Here is a 16,403-nt window from a genome sequence, read left to right on the forward strand (position 1 = left end):
GTAGGGAAAAGCAGCATTTCTCCTTATGTCCATAACCATCCAGGCATTTTACCATTTGATTTCTACTTCTAGACACCCTCCCAAGTGGGAAGTCTGAGTCAGCTGGTTTTGGTTGTTGCTGTTTTCCCTTATCAGTAATCAATATGAGAAGAAGAAAACATTTGTACACCTAACCTCATTGACACGTCTCACAGGTTCTATTTCCTGCCCCTAACCATACGTTTGCCATGGATCTTGACTTATACTTCATTTTCAAGCCCCATATACATGACCATGGCTTTCAAAACACGATCTGCAGCAGCAGTATTTGGCAGTGTTTTTTGTTGTTGTTTGTTTTCTTGCTCTACCTGCCAACATTGGGTTTATCCTCCCTGAGAGGTTCCTGGGGATACGTGTGTGCTCACTGGCTCAGTCGTGTCTGACTCTTTGTGACCCCATGGACCATAGCCTTCTAGGCTCCTCTGTCCATGGGATTTTTTCAGGCAAGAATACTGGAGTGTGTTGCCATTTCCTCCTCCAGGGGATCTTCCTGATCCAGGGATCAAATCCGAGTCTGCTATGTCTCCTGCATTGGCAGGCAGATTCTTTACCACTGTGCTACCTGGGAAGCCCTCCTGGGGATATAAGAATACATATAACTGATTCACGTTGTTGTTGTACAGCAGAAACTAACACAACTTTGTAAAGCAATTATACGCTAATCAAAAATTTTTGTTTAAATTTAAAAAAAGAGAGGTTCCTGCAAGTGAAGTGTAAATGGAATTTTGGATAAGATAAATCATAATTTACAGTTTTTCTAAAGAAATGCTGTGTAGTGAATCAACTGTCCTCTATTTCGGTGCCAGGCCTCTACACGCAGTAAGAAGCACATCTTACATCACCCCCAGCACACACCTCCCTGTTCACAACTGACATAAACAGTTCATGAAAACAGGAATGCATTCTGAATTGCTTTCTTCATGTCTTCTGTAAAAATGCTGGTTACGACCCACTGAAATTGACTTCATGACTCATAATGAGTCTCAGCCCACAGTTTGAAAACACTATACCAGTTTCGTGTTTTATCAATCCAGATGTTTTGTTTTGCATGTGGTGCTTGCGGCTTAACTGCCTACTCGGCACATTCTACGTAGTGGAGACGAGCTAGTCCCCAGGCTAGGAGAAGCAGAGACTCTTCCCGACACTGTGAGGGCAAAGTCAAAAAGGAAAATTCAACTCAGCTCAATGCTTCCATGGCCACCATCGGGGACTGACAGATGCCAGGTATTCTTAGAAATTAACCTTTGTTTTGGGGTAGATTTTGAGGGGGAAAGGAAACATTTTTTTTCAGCTTTGAAAGAAATAAAAGATAGTGCTAAGTCATGTCCGACTCTTTCGACCTCTATGGACTGTAGCTAGCCTGGCTCCTCTGTCCATGGGATTTTCCAAGTGGGTTGCCATCTCCTTCTCCAGGGGATCTTCCCAATTTAGTTTTTCAGTCTTCTCTTTGGATCACCTCCTTTCGCTCAGTGACGCCTCAGCAAAGGTTATTCAAGCCCACAAAACAATTAAATGACTCAAAACCCAGGTCTGTAGTCCCCTTTAACTTGTTGTCCTTCAACTAGTCAGCCCCACCCCAGGCAAACAGGGAACACCAGGAAAAATGGGGGTTGGGGCCGCCCAAGAGAAGGCGAGCAGGAAAAAGAAACAGGGCGGCTCAGTAGGTGTTGGCTGATACAGCTGGCTAGTCCTTTTCGTTTGGGCTGTGATGGATGACATGGGATGCTCCACGCTCAGAGGAAAGTTGACTTAGCGTGGCGGGTGTGGCCAGGACCTCACCCCGCGCTTTGTACCCAGTGGCAGCTCCTCCGGATGGCGGGGGAGGGGGAGACGGAGGGAAGGTTTACACTTTCCTTTCAGTTTCTCGAGCCACTAAACCTGACACCTGGGGACAGAACTACAGTTCCCACCACACCTCGAGGCAGGAGGAAGAAGGGGCACGGAGGGCCAAAAGGAAAAGCAGGAGAAAGAGCAGACACCCGCTGGCAGACGTGAGCAACAGGTGAGCAACAGGTGGACGTTGCCGGATGGATGGAGGGTTTTGCGGGGGGTGGATGTGGCTCTTCTCTCCTTGCAGGGCGTGTGAAGGGGGCTTGTGCGGAAAGCCTGAGGACTTACTGGGGGAGGCGGCCGGGGTCGGGGGAGAAGTAAGATTTCAGCTCACCTGACAGTGGTTAGACACCGGAAGTAGAATGGCTTTCTTTATTTGAAAAGCCAGAGGGGGAAAAAGTGGTTTGGCTGTTTCTCTTTTTTGCTGGATCAGGCAGCCACAGTAGCTTCAGGGAACCTCCTTCATTCATTTAAAGCTTAGGGTTTTTAAGTATAGATTTTAATTTGTGTGATGATACAGACTTGTCATGTTCTATGACTTTTGAGAAGACCAGAAAATAAAACTGGGAGAAATGAGGAAGGGTGTCATGCTGCTGCTGCCGCTAAGTCGCTTCAGTCGTGTCCGACTCTGTGCAACCCCATAGACGGCAGCCCACCAGGCTCCCCCGTCCCTGGGATTCTCCAGGCAAGAATTCTCCAGAGAGAAATGAGGAAGGGTGTCATAGACAGGGACAATTTGCAGCACATCAAATTTAGTTATCAAACGGGATAAGCTTTCATGTATTCTTATGAGACATTTGATGAGGAGATGCAACACAACTTAAGAACAGTCAAAGGGTCTGGGATATCTGCTTCAAGGGGACCTGCTTGCTGCTCCAAATGTCTGCTGGGCTGTCATGTGGAGTAAGAATCCTGGCGTAGCATGAGGGTCCACAGTTAGAAACCTCAAGGACATAGATTTCAACCCTACATAAGAGCTGTGCACACAAAATTGATTTTTGTCAGGAGGTAGTGAGCTCCTTGTGATCTGAGATATTGAAGTGTAGATGGATGTTTAAGCAGAGATGCTGAGGGCAAGAATAAAGTTTCAGGTGGTTGACCGTACTTGTTGATGCTTCCCAAACCTGGCTGCTTATCAAAATCACCTGGGAGTGTGTGCATGTTTTTACATCTATTTAGCAGATCTGAGATGGGCTCCGGAATATATATGTATATATCAGTTCAGTTCAGTTCAGTCGCTCAGTCGTGTCCAACTCTTTGCAACCCCATGAATCACAGCATGCCAGGCCTCCCTGTCCATCACCAAGTCCCAGAGTTCACTCAAAGTCACATCCATCGAGTCAGTGATGCCATCCAGCCATCTCATCCTCTGTCGTCCCCTTCTCCTCCTGCCCCCAATCCCTCCCAGCATCAGAGTCTTTTCCAATGAGTCAACTCTTTCCACGAGGTGGCCAAAGTACTGGAGTTGCAGCTTTAGCATCATTCCTTCCAAAGAAATCCCAGGGCTGATCTCCTTCAGAATGGACTGGTTGGATCTCCTTGCAGTCCAAGGGACTCTCAAGAGTCTTCTCCAACACCACAGTTCAAAAGCATCAATTCTTCGGCACTCAGCTTTCTTCACAGTCCAACTCTCACATCCATACGTGACCACTGGAAAAACCATAGCCTTGACTAGACGGACCTTATATACATATATTTTTTAAATGCTTTTATTATTTATTTATTTTTGGCTGTGCTGGATCTTCGTTACTGCATGCAGGCCTTCTTTAGTTGCAGTAAGCAGGGGCTATTCTCTAGCTGCAATGCTCGGGGTTTTCCTTGCGGTGGCTTCTCCTGTTGCAGAGCACAGGCTCCAGACACACGGGCTTCAATAGTTACAGCACGTGAGCTTAGTTGCTCGAGGTATGTGGGATCCTCCAGGACCAGGGATCAAACCTGTATCTCCTGCATTGGCAGGCAGATTCTTTACCACTGAGCCACAGGGAGGTCCCTGTATATTTAATTATTTAATTACCTTCCCAGGAAATTCTGATAGTCAGTTAGGGAGACACTGTCATAAGAAACTTTTTTTCCAGCCTGTGGCAGAATACAGCACAAACATTTGAACCACTGGGTTTTTCGTTTGTTTCTTTTGTTTTGTTTGGCTACGCTGCACAGCCTGTGGGATTCTGGTTCCCAGAACAAGGATGGAACCCAAGGCCTGGGCAGTGAAAGTGCAAAGTCCTGACCACTGGACCACCAGGGAATTCCCCACAGTTTTCATTTTGAGTAGTCTCAAAATCATAATTTCCCAGACAAGAAAAGCCTTTCTGAAACTGACTTCTCTGTCAAGTGTCCTTGGCGTTTGTTGCTGGTTGCCTGGACAGTCAGACTTCCAGTAGTCTGTCTTCCTCCCGTGTGACATGGAGACAGGCTGACAGCCAGGCCCGCCTTCTGCAACTGATGTTGTTCAGTTGCTCAGTCGTGTCCAACTCTTTGCGACCCCATGGACTGCAGCATGGGTCTGCAGTGTCCTTCACTATCTCCCAGAGTTTGCTCAAACTCATGTCTATTGAGTCGGTGATGCCATCCAGCCATCTCATCCTCTGTCACCCCCTTCTCCTGCCCTCAATCTTTCCCAGCATCAGGGTCTTTTCCAGTGAGTTGGCTCTTCATATCAGGTGGCCAAAGTATTGGAGCTTCAGCATCGGTCTTTCCAATGAATATTCAGAGTCAATTTCCTTTAGGAACCGGTCAATCCACCTGATAAGTGGCAAGTAAAACACACCTGCCGAGCCAGGCCACAAGGTGTGTGGGATCTTAGTTCCCAGACCAGGGATCAAACCCTCGCCCCCTGCAGTGGAAGCACTGAAAGCGCAGAGTCTTAACCACTGAACCACCAGGGAAGTCCCAGTCAATGCTACCATCTGAGAGTGGGCCCAGACCGTAGAACCCCTTCATTCCAAGGTCACTCCTAAAGTACTATCAACTCACCTAGGACAGGTGGGGTTTGTGGGGGCAGCTCCCTCTTACCTGACCAGTAATTAATGTCCTTCTCCTCCCACAAGGATCTCTGTGCCAGGAAAGCAGTGACCTTCCTCTGTCTTGTGCTGTCCTGAATCCTGAGTGCCAAGAATAAGTTCGTGGCCACCAGTAGCGTTCACTAAAGATAGGCTAAATTCCTTCTTTTCTTCCTTGATCCTAGGTGGCAAGAGCCATGCAATTCTCCAGCTCAGCCAGGGCAGCGGATGAGAACTTTGACTATTTGTTCAAGATTATCCTCATTGGGGATTCCAACGTGGGCAAGACGTGTGTTGTGCAGCATTTCAAGTCCGGGGTCTACACGGAGGCACAGCAGAACACGATCGGGGTGGACTTCACTGTGCGTGCCCTGGAGATTGATGGCAAGAAAGTGAAGGTCAGAGGGGAACAGGGGTGGGACCGCCTCTTTTACCCACAGACTCTGACTCAGAAACACAGGCCTGAGGAATAAAAGATGTAAATATAAAATATGAAATCATAAAAATACCAGGAAAAAAAACACATGGGAGTATTTACTTTTCTCACTGAGGAAGGGGAAAATCAGGCTTAAAATTAAGACAAGAGCCCACAAGCCATAAAGGAAAATATTGCTCCATCTAATGCTTATATCTAAAGGTCAAATTTATATTCTTCTATATAATCATATAAAGGTCAAACGTCTACACACTCAAAAATACCATGAACAAAGTCAAAAGCTGAATGACAAACCGGAAAGAAACATTTGCAAATATGGAACTCACAGAAGGCTAATTTCTTTGAGCTGAAAAGAGCTCTGATAAGGGAATTCCCTGGCAGTCCAGTGGTTAGGACTCCATGCTTCCCCTGTAGGGGGCATGGGCTCAGTCCCTGGTCATGGAACTAGGATCCTGCATGCCATGCAGCAAAGCTCTGATAAATATCAAAGAAAAGACCAACAACCAAACACAATAAGCGGGCAATTCACAGATATGACAAAACTACTACTTCATAATTTTTATGCAAACTGGCTCATACATTTATGCAAAGAAGTAAAGGTACCCACTGTGTCTTATAATTAAAGCAACGAAATTAACACTGAGATACCTTTTACCCATTTGATTAAAAAGGATCAAAAAGGAAAAAAAAAAGGATCAAAAAGTGTTGGTGATGATGTAATAAATGGGTTTTGCTTGGGATCCTTATTAAACACAATAGTAGAAAGATATTTTGGAACCAGTTAGGGAAATTTAATCTGGTCTGAATATTAGATCCTACTAAGGAGTTATTGAAAAGTTTATTAGCAGTGATAATGGTGTTATGGTTATGAAAGACAACGTCCATTTATTAAGGAAGTATGTAAGTAGGCATTGCTAAATCGCTTCAGTCGTGTCCGACTCTGTGTGATCCCATAGACGGCAGCCCACCAGGCTCCGCCATCCCTGGGATTCTCCAGGCAAGAACACTGGAGTGGGTTGCCATTTCCTTCTCCAATGCATGAAAGTGAAAAGTGAAAGTGAAGTCGCTCAGTCGTGTCCGACCGTCAGCGACCCCATGGACTGCAGCCCACCAGGCTCCTCCGTCCATGGGATTTTCCAGGCAAGAGTACTGGAGTGGGCTGCCATTGCCTTCTCCAGTAAGTAGGCATGAAATGACACAAAGTCTGGGATTCTCTTCAAAATAATATTTCAAATAAATCAACAGAAAGGGCTCCATGAAGCAAGAGTGGGAAAATCTTGATAATTATATGGTTATGTGAGGGTTCAATGTTTTATTCTCTCTAGTTTTGTGTATCTTTGAAAACTTTCTTTAAAAAATAAACTTTATAAATAATGTGAGAGTATGAAAAAAAAAACAGGTACCGGGGCTCCCCTGGTGGCACAGTGGGAATCTGCCTGCCAATGCAGGAGACATGGGTTCGATCCCTGGTCCCGGAGGATCCCATATGCCCCAGAGCAACAAAGCCCGTGTGCCACAATTATTGAGCCTGTGCTCTAGAGCCCGGGAACCACAACTACCAAAGCCCAAGTGCCCTAGAGCCCGTGCTTTGGAACAAGAGAAGCCACCTCAAGGAGAAACCCGCACATGGCAACTAGAGCGTAGCCCCCACTCGTCACAACTAGAGGAAACCCGCACAGCAGTGAAGACCCAACGTGGCCAAAAATAAATAAATAAATGTAATTAAAAAAATTTTTTTAACTAAAAGAAAAAATAAGTACCCTCAAACACTTTTGGAGGGAATATAAATTGGTGCCACTGCCTGGGTTGTTCATTTGGAAGGTAGTATTATGAGGACAAGGGCTTCCCTGGTGGTTCAGTGGTAAAGAATCTGCCTGCCAATGCAGGAGATGCAAGAAACTTGGGTTTGATCCTTGGGTCAGGAAGATTCTCTAGAGGAGGAAATGGCAACCCACTCCAGTATTCTTGCCTGGGAAATCCCATAGACAGAGGAGCTGTCGGGCTACAGTCCATGGGGTCACAGAGTTGTACACGACTAAACAATAATTATGGGCACACCTCTAAACATAGACGACTGAGTGGTCCTTCAAAATCAAAGCAGTTTAGCCAATGCCCTCACCTTTACCAGAGTCAAAAAATAAACCCAAAATCTAGACAAGGAGATGAGTGTGCTGGAAAGGCAAAGAACACCACATCCTAGTACCCTGGATCCACCTCTCAGGCTGAAGGGTCCCTTAGGTGATGACTCCCAACATGAAAGCACATCCAGATGACACTGGGGAGCCTCTGAAAAAAGCAGACTCTTGGGCCCTACCCCAGACCTCGTGAGTCTGGATCTCTAGAAGTGAGACCCAGGAAACAACTTAGATGAGCATCAGACATGGGAACTCCTCATGCAGACCCCCTTGCCCGACCTTCTGCAGATGCAGGTGTGGGACACCGCCGGCCAAGAACGTTTCCGGACCATCACCCAGAGCTACTACCGCAGCGCCCATGCGGCCATAATCGCCTACGACCTCACCCGGCGGTCCACGTTCGAGTCTGTTCCTCACTGGATTCACGAGATAGAGAAATACGGAGCAGCGAACTTGGTCATCATGCTGATTGGTATGTGGATTTCAAGGCATTTCTCTTTCCTTTACGCCCCATGCTCAGCTTTTTCTGGGTTTCCAATGACAGTGGAACAGGAAGTCATAAAAGCACATGTGGAGGCTAGGACCTCAGAAAACATCTGGGCCAGAAATTCCAATCAGGTTCGCTTGAGCATGATAGTGGGGGTGGCGTGAATTTGTTAAGAATACAGATTCCTTGGCAGTCCAGTGGTTGAGACTCTGCACTCTCAATGCAGAGCACACTCATTGAATCCCTGGGTGGGGAACTAGATGGCACATGTTGCACTGCGAGGCCTAAAAAAAAAAAAAGAATATAGACTCCAAGACCCCACCCTAGAGTTTCTCATTGCAAAAACCTGAGACATATAGATGAAGGTGCACCCTGGCTGATTCAACACACATATTTGCAGACAACACAGCAAATACTCTGTAGTGTGAGTTTCACAGCTTCAGATGGCTCTTAATCCCTTGAGCCACTCAGATGACTATGACTGACAACACTCTTGAATGACTTCTCACACCTGCGAAGATCCTAAACAAATCTTAAAAACAAGTTAACATCAAAATTAACATCAACTTCAACTACACTAAGTGAACTCACAGCTTGGAATAGGTGCAGTCCCATTGTATATTCACAAATGGGTAACTTTCCAGGTGGTGCAGTGGTGAAGAATCTGCCTACCAATGCAGGAGATGCAAGACATGTGAGTTCAATCCCTACGTCAAGAAGATCCCCTGGTGTAGGAAATGGCAACCCACTCCAGTATTCTTGCCTGGGAAATCCCATGGACAGGGGAGCCTGGTGGGCTACAGTCCATGGGGTTGCAACAAGTCGGACATGACTGAGCACAACATACTGTCAGTTCCCTGCAGCATTAGCTTTGCAAGCAGCGCACCACCCCTCCTGAGGACACTACTGTCTACCAGGTGGCTGGTTCATTTTGGCAACCTGGTTTAGTTTTCGCTACTCAAAGTGTGGCCTGCAGACCAGCAGCAGCATCATCACCGGGTTTTTGTTTGTTGTATTAAGACTTATTTTTTCAGAACAGTTTAAAGTTCTTAGCAAAACTGAGAGGAAGATACAGAGATTTCCCATATGTCCCCTGTACCCACACATGCATGTGCTGTGCTAGTCACTCAGTCATGTCCGACTCTTGACTCTTTGTGACCCCACAGACTGTAGTCTGCCAGGCTCCTCTGTCCATGGGGATTCTCCAGGTAAGAATATTGGAGTGGGTTCCCATGCTCTCCTCCAGGGGATCTTCCCAACCCAGGGATTGAACCCAGGTTTCCTGCAGTGCAGGCAGATTCTTTACCATCAGAGCCACCAGGAAGCCCCATGAATACTGGAATGGGTAGCCTATCCCTTCTCCAGGGGATCTTCTCGACCCAGGAATAGAACCAGGGTCTCCTGCATTGCAGGAGGATTCTTTACCAGCTGAGCTACCAGGGAAGTCCCCACACATGCATAGCCCCTCCCATGTCAATGTCCCCTAACAATGTGGTACATTTGTTACAAAGAATGACCCTACATGGACACATCATAATCATCTAAAGTCCATAGTTTAAATTATGAATCATTCTTGGTGTGCTTTCTATGGATTTGGACAAGTATATGATGACAGGTATTCATCATGAAGATATCACAGAGTGTATTTCCACTTCCCTAAAAATCTACAGCATTAGCATCACTTTGGGGTTTGTTAGAAATGCCCCATCTCAGGCCTTACCCCAGATCTACTGGATGAATTGATCCTAGAGAGATTCTTGTGCAAATTAAAGTCTGCAGAGCACAGGTCTAGACAGCTGCTGTGGGACTAAGAAAGAGCTACCCATTGAAGCATATCCTAGCTCTGTGCTAAGTTACCCTCTGAACCTTAGTTTCCTCATCTATAACATTTGATCAATATTCACTGGGGTTGTAAAGATTTAGTGAGAAAAAGTGTATGCATTGCTTGACAGTGCCTGGCACATAGTAAGTGTGTGATAAAGGGTGGGATTTGCTTCTAGAAGTATGTTTGAGGGAACACGCTCATCAATGTTCCTTAAATAATTGAGTGGGGGCTTATGGTGAGGGTACAAGTCCCTGGGACCTAGGAAAAGTCAGCAACCAAACTCACTGAGAGGAGGAGCCACAGTGGAGCCAGGCCACCCTCCACAAGCAGGAAGCTGGGGACTCTCCTCTCAGGCTGGGATCGATGAACCAGGCTCCTCCACTGTCTGTGCTCAGTTGCGTCTGACTCTTTGCAACCCCATGGACTGCAGGCCACTAGGCTCCTCTGTCCATGGAATTCTTCAGGCAAGAATACTGGAGCATGTTGCCATTTCCTACTCCAAGGGATCTTCCGGACCCAGGGATTGAACCCATGTCTCCTGTCTTGGCAGGGGGATTCTTTACCACTGAGCCACCTGGGAAGCTTCCTCCACTATTGTGCATCTATCTCCTCTCTCAGAGCTGCTTCTTACATGTGGGGTGGGGTGTGGGCTGGCCATTCTCTCTCACCCTGAGCCCTCCCTCTTGGATTCCTCCAGGCATCATCCCCAGCCTGCTCCTGCCACAAAATCCCTCATTCTCTCATACCCTCTAGGTCACATTCCTCAGAAAGGAAACCCCATTGTCCCATTCCTTCTTTTCACATCAAAGCCAGGCCCAGGTTGCTGGCCAGCCTCTGGGCAGGTGGACCTGGGGTAAGGTGCTCACCCTGGACCTCCGCTGATGGGACACATCGTTGGCACACTCAGTCCATTTATTATTATCATCCAGACTCCAGAAAGGACTTGTTATTATAGAACCACTCTTCCCCTGTCTTTGCTGCTCTAAGTCATAGTCTGCTTTGGCCACCTGATGCAAAGAGCCAACTCATTGGAAAAAACCCTGATGCTGGGAAAGATTGAGGGCAGGAGGAGAAGGGGATGACAGAGGATGAGATGGTTGGATGGCATCATTGACTCAATGGATGTGAGTTTAAATAAACTCTGGGAGATAGTGAAGGACAGGGGAGCCTGGTGTGCTGTGGTCCATGGGGTTGCAGTGAGTCTGACACGACTGACTGACAGAACAACAACAACTAGCCCCTGTTGTATGCACAGCCTTGAGGAGAATGCTGCTTTGTAACTCATTCTGCTTCTTGTAACTTAATCAAAGTCACTCCAAGAGCCTCAACAGGGCTCATCCCTTCCTGCTGCGTCAGATCAAAAGCCCCCAATCCACGGCCAGCCAAAGAAAACGTGCCTCAAATTTAGTCCCCTCCTTTTTTCAGAGGGACGGTGTTTTTCCCCACATGCCTGAAACCAGGAAAGAGAGATTGGTGAGGCCAGGTGGCCTCCACACAGAGGACCGCTTGTCTGTTTGGGGAAGAATGTCTCTTCTCTTTACTTCTCAGCCAAAGGTCCCCTTTGGGACCAGAACCTTTTTTGATTTGACTTCTAATCTATTGGACACTTCTAAAGGCACTTCTTCTGTGTTTACACAAATTAACACTGATCCTTCCCCACCCACCTCCAAAAGGCCTAGATTTCTTCCTCAATAACCACTTCTTCGAAGCACCAGGGAGGACACTGGCCGAGGTTTCTGACACCTTTCATGATAGTTGCTCCTGACCTGTGAGAACCAGGAGGGTTGATAGGAAGAGGTAATGACAGGTGACATTTACTAAACTCCACTCTGAATCCACTGAGTCCCTTCATTTAACCCTCACAACCATCCAAAGAAGCAGAGACCACCATCCTTGTTTCCCAACTGAGGAAATCGAGGCCTCTGGAGATTGAATATGGTGCTAAGTAACTGGGTCAAGGTACTTACTGATGGGTGAGGCGGGGTTTGAACCAGAGCCTCCATGAGGTCAGTTCCTTTCCAAACACTTTCCAGCAGTTGCTCAGGCTAACAGTCACCCAGGGCCCCCTGAAGCTCTGGTTGAAGCAGTGTCTCATCCACTCTAGTGCCTGAACTTTGCAGTCAAACAGATTTGGGTTCAAATCTCCCTCTCTGTCCTGCCTGTCTGAACTTGGGTTCATCCCTTTCTCTGAATTTTGACTTCCTCGTCTATAAAGCTAGCACCTGCTTCAAAGGTATGGTTGAATTGAAAGGATTAAATAAAGCAACACATAAAGCACTTAGCACAGTGCTGAGACCTCAACCCAGGGAAACTGTCCTGCCCTGCTGAATGAGAGGCTTCGAGGGGTCCCTCCACCCCGCACCCCCGGCCAATGACAGAGCTGAGCAGGCAGGGAAGGAAACCCCACCAACGGCAGCTTCCAGGGAAGGAAGCTTAGGTGCGAATCCCATGCATCTCACCGAGGGGAGCCACGCAGTTCTAATCTCACTGGAGGTTTCCCCAGGAAGGTGGGCTGTATCCTTTAAATTCGCAGGCTTCCCGGAATATCTTGGAGCAGAAGAACCTCGAAAGCTGCCCTGCAAAGCCACCCTGCCTGCGCCAGTCCCCTTCTGCACCTCCCTCACCTCCCTTGCTGGCCCCGCCCCTTAGGCCCCACCCCCCTGTCCCGCCCACTATGACCCCGCCCTCCTTGTCCCGCCCATATGGCCCCGCCCTTCACCCCCACCCCCACCCCCACCCCCACCCCCACCCCGCCCTCCGCCGCCCTCCCTCCTCTGCAGAAACAGGTGGGGCAGAGGGGAACAGATGCCAAGATGTGGGGGGATTTCCGGGAATCTCACAACTGTTTCTTGGTCATTTACTCCTTCGTGTGTCTGTTGTAACAATCGTCTCTGCCCTCACTTCTTAACTGGTTCCAGAAACGCCCCCAGAGATGATCTGAAAGTGTCCCCGGTGTTCCGGTTTGTGACGCATCCAACCCCGAGGGCTGACACGAGGGGTCTTGCTGTTGTTTTCTGTCAGTGGCCTCCTCGCCTTAATCTGGGATAGTCAGCGGTGTCATTCCCTCACGGACGTGTCCCTGCCCTTCCACCACAGTTCCCATTCCATCTCCACGGTTCTTCACACAAAGGAGTCTTTCTCTCCCAAAAGTTTACCCCAGCCCCTCGAGGCCACGTCACCACTGTACAAAAGTCAAAGAGACGGTTGTGCGTTAGCTGTCGTGTTCCTTCAGCTCCAGCCGTTCACAGGGAGGCCAGCTCCTCAGTCTCCGTTTAAACCCTCGGCGTACTACCTCATCGCGAATTTCTGAACACCGTTCCTAAGACGCCCTGCTCTCCCCCTGAAGACCGCTGCTTTGCATCTTTTTCTCCTTCCCATTTGCTCTGTTTCTCTAACTTCTTAACTCTTCTTACTCCCTCAATGTAACGGTTGAGGGTAAAGCGCCTGCCTGAAACGCAGGAGATCGGGTTTCAATTGCAGGGAAGATCCCCTGAAGAAGGAAATGGCAACCCCCTCCAGTACTCTTGCCTGGAAAATGCCATGGACGGAGGAACCTGGTAGGCTACAGTCCATGGGGTCACAAAGAGTCAGAGAGGACTAAGAGACTTCACTTTCACTTTCTTCCTTTCCTAGGTTAGGTGGATGTTCTGTCTCCTATCTTTCTTTGGCATCTGCTAAACTAAAATGTTCTTTTTAAATTCCACCTTTTAAAAAACCAGAGTAAGTTACTCCCCAGAATATCTGCTTCTCTCTTACTCCCAGGGAACAAGTGTGACCTGTGGGAAAAACGCCACGTTCTCTTTGAGGATGCCTGCATCCTGGCTGAGAAATACGGCCTCCTGGCTGTTCTGGAGACATCTGCCAAGGAGTCCAAGAACATCGACGAGGTCTTCGTGCTGATGGCCAGGGAGCTGATGGCCCGCCACAGCCTGCCCTTGTACGGGGAGGGCGCCCCGGGCAGCCTCCCGCTGGAGTCCACTCCGGTCCTCATGACCCCAGCTCCGAGGGAGAAGAATCAGTGCACCTGCTGAGAAGGTTCCCCAGGCAGGTCGCACCCAGCAGAGGCCACCTCTGAAACCAAGGGCAGCTGCTGGCCTCGAGTCTGCTGAGTAACCGGACTTGCCCCTGTTTCTACTCCTTCCTGCCTGGGGTGGGGGTCGGGGGGGGCGCCCTTTTGCCTCAGTTCACACCAGAGGAGGGGACACTGATTCTGACAACAGAGGACACCCCTGTTTCTCTTGACTTTTCCTAGGACTTGAGGCCCAGGGGTGGCAGGACAAGATTTGTTCTTTTTTTCCCTTTCTGTGCATCTTTCCCCTTCTGTCTCCCCAACCCTCCAGCTATTTTCTACTGAACTTTGCCTCTCGTTTGGAGAAGTGAGCAGTGAAGGAAAGAAGAGAGGATTATCGAGAGGATGTTTGGAACATTCTAGAGTGGTTTAAAACAGTGTGGGCACAGGAGGATGGGGGAACAGCCTGCCATGATGACCAGATGTTGTTAACTTTTGCTTCCTGACATTCACACTTCGAGGCTTAGTTTGGGGAGCAAAGCCTTTTGAGCTGAAGACCATAAATACTGTCTTGCCAAATGGTCAGGAGCCATGTGATGGAGAGAGAAGTGGATTTCACTTTATCCTAGTTGGGCTGATTGGACCAGACTCCTAGGATGTGGGAGATGCATATGATTTCTTTCTAAAACACCCAGTTATCTGCGGGATCAAATATTAGTTCTGAATTGAAATTAAATTGGCTCATAGACATGTATCAAACCAATACCAACCTCACTGTGTGGCTGGGGCAAGCTGTGTACCCTGTGGAACCTGTAAGTCATAAACCTCGTTTTTTCAAAGCTCCCCAAGGGTTGTTGCTGAGGATGTCTTGCAATCCTAATAAGAACTACAAGGGCTGGTCCAGCCACAAAACTAGCTCTAAAAGGGGAAATGTCTATGAGGGGCTCACCCAGGGTCCAGGTGAGGGTTCCCAGGTATTTCAAACCTTAGCATCACTATCCATAGGCTGAGACCAGATCTAAACAAACAGCTACTAGCCACGTATGACGACTAAACACTTAAAATGTGGTGAATTTGAATTTGAGATGAGCTGAATGTAAAATATATACCAGATTTTTCTAAATTGCTAGTTAATTTGTTTTTAATTGGAGGATAATTGCTTTACAATATTGTGTTGGTTTCTGCCATACATCAACATGAATCGGCCATAGGTATATGTCCCCTCCCTCTTGAACCTCTCTTCCACTTCTCACCCCATATATACCAGATTTTGAAGACAGTACAAAAAAAAAATGTAAACTATCTTCCTAATAAATTTTATATTGATTATATGTTAAAATGATAGTTTAGATTTTATAGGTTAAATAAAATATATATTAACATTTCAACTGTTTCTTTTTACTTTTTTACATGTGCGGCTCACACCATCTAGCCATTGGACTGTATAATAGAGCAACACTTCTCTAAGTGGGGTTCCCCAACCACACCTTTGGGAGTGGCCAAGGGATGTTTATCTCTGATTCCTGACACCCAAGGCTGACCCACTGAATCAGAATCTTTTCAGAAACCCACACTTCACCAAGCTTGCCAGGTGATTCTCCCCACACTAAATCTTGAGAACTGCTACTATACAGAGGGTAGGTGAGGGTGGGAGTGAGCCAACGGAGAATTAATTACATCTTAGTTCACATCAATATGTATTGTGGAAACGAAACAACCTACCTTTTGGAAACAGGGAGGAAATCTATTATAAGCCAGAAGGAACAAATGCATCAAAGCAGACTAACCTTTTTTAACATACATACTCTCCTTCTAAAGAAAGGGCTGGACTTCCCTGGTGGTCTGGTGGTTAAGAATCTGCCTGTCAATGCAGGGAACACGGATTTGATCTCTGGTATGGGAGGATTCCACATGGTTCAGGGTAACTAAACCTGTGCGCCACAACCACTGAGGCCACACGGCCGTGCCCCACAACCAGAAAACCCACCACAATGAGAAGCCCGCACACCACAACTAGAGGAAGCCTGTGCACAGCAACAAAGACCCATTGCAGCCAAAAATAAATTTTAAAAAGGAAAGAGTTATGTGAAGCAGGAGTTCACAAGGCAGATCAGCAATACACCTATACCAAACCACTGAGCAATTTTCAGAAGAGACAGTGAGCAGGTGGTCATTAAGAAGGAGAAGGAAAACTGAGTGGATCAGGGGAAAGTGGGCAGAGAAGAAAGAGGCTGAGCGGGCTATGAGGTGAAGGGTTCACACCAATCCTCCTTTATTTATCTGTATATCAGGCTTAGCCAACACTCGAAAACCTCATCAGCTTCTAGGATGATGCATTCTGTGGGTTATCTGGAATTAAATACTCCTACCAACAGGTTTATATATGTGAGAACAAGTTCATCCGAACACCAGCAACCTGTAATTAGCCAGTGTGTGTTCTGTTGAAATGATGGTGCTGGGACAGAAGGGTTGGAAGTGGAGCAGCTTTCCTGGCTGAGGGCACACAGAGGTCTGCTTTAAAAACTTTTCAGTTCAATCACTCAGTCATGTCCAACTCTTTGCAACCCCATGGACTGCAGCATGCCAGGCCTCCCTGTCCATCACCAACTCCCGGAGCTTACTCAAACTCATGTCCATTGAGTG

General features: G+C 47.5%; 1 protein-coding gene and 1 long non-coding RNA gene across 3 annotated transcripts; one reads left to right on the forward strand and one right to left on the reverse strand.

Moving 5' to 3' along the window:
• The first annotated feature begins 1,910 nt into the window (after nt 1-1,910).
• On the forward strand, nt 1,911-14,029 carry RAB19 (RAB19, member RAS oncogene family). 2 transcript variants are annotated; one of them, XM_006078784.4, is made up of 4 exons: nt 1,911-2,041; nt 5,054-5,266; nt 7,728-7,911; nt 13,514-14,026. In XM_006078784.4, exons 2-4 carry the CDS (start codon nt 5,066-5,068, stop codon nt 13,780-13,782), a joined length of 654 nt encoding a protein of 217 aa, XP_006078846.3. In that variant the 5' UTR covers nt 1,911-2,041; nt 5,054-5,065; the 3' UTR covers nt 13,783-14,026. The 2 variants fall into 2 exon arrangements, with proteins under 2 accessions (XP_006078846.3, XP_025147431.3); XM_025291646.3 differs by lacking the exon at nt 1,911-2,041 and having other exon boundaries at nt 5,037-5,266; nt 13,514-14,029.
• Nucleotides 4,883-12,425, reverse strand: LOC123334818. The gene is made up of 2 exons (XR_006552973.2): nt 12,211-12,425; nt 4,883-5,239 (listed from the first exon to the last, which is right to left on the reverse strand). It is a non-coding gene; the product is annotated as an uncharacterized LOC123334818 (long non-coding RNA).
• Nucleotides 14,030-16,403: the final 2,374 nt, after the last annotated feature.

Source organism: Bubalus bubalis, chromosome 8 (assembly GCF_019923935.1).
Source record: "Bubalus bubalis isolate 160015118507 breed Murrah chromosome 8, NDDB_SH_1, whole genome shotgun sequence".
In the NCBI taxonomy this organism is placed as follows: domain Eukaryota; kingdom Metazoa; phylum Chordata; class Mammalia; order Artiodactyla; family Bovidae; genus Bubalus; species Bubalus bubalis.

What these genes read in the sequence shown, in the direction of transcription:
- RAB19 (XM_006078784.4), top strand. Translation starts at nt 5,066, where the DNA reads ATGCAATTCTCCAGCTCAGCCAGGGCAGCGGATGAGAACTTTGACTAT. An exon ending in TTGATGGCAAGAAAGTGAAG is followed by an intron (nt 5,267 to 7,727) that starts GTCAGAGGGGAA and finishes GACCTTCTGCAG; the next exon opens with ATGCAGGTGTGGGACACCGC. An exon ending in CTTGGTCATCATGCTGATTG is followed by an intron (nt 7,912 to 13,513) that starts GTATGTGGATTT and finishes TCTTACTCCCAG; the next exon opens with GGAACAAGTGTGACCTGTGG.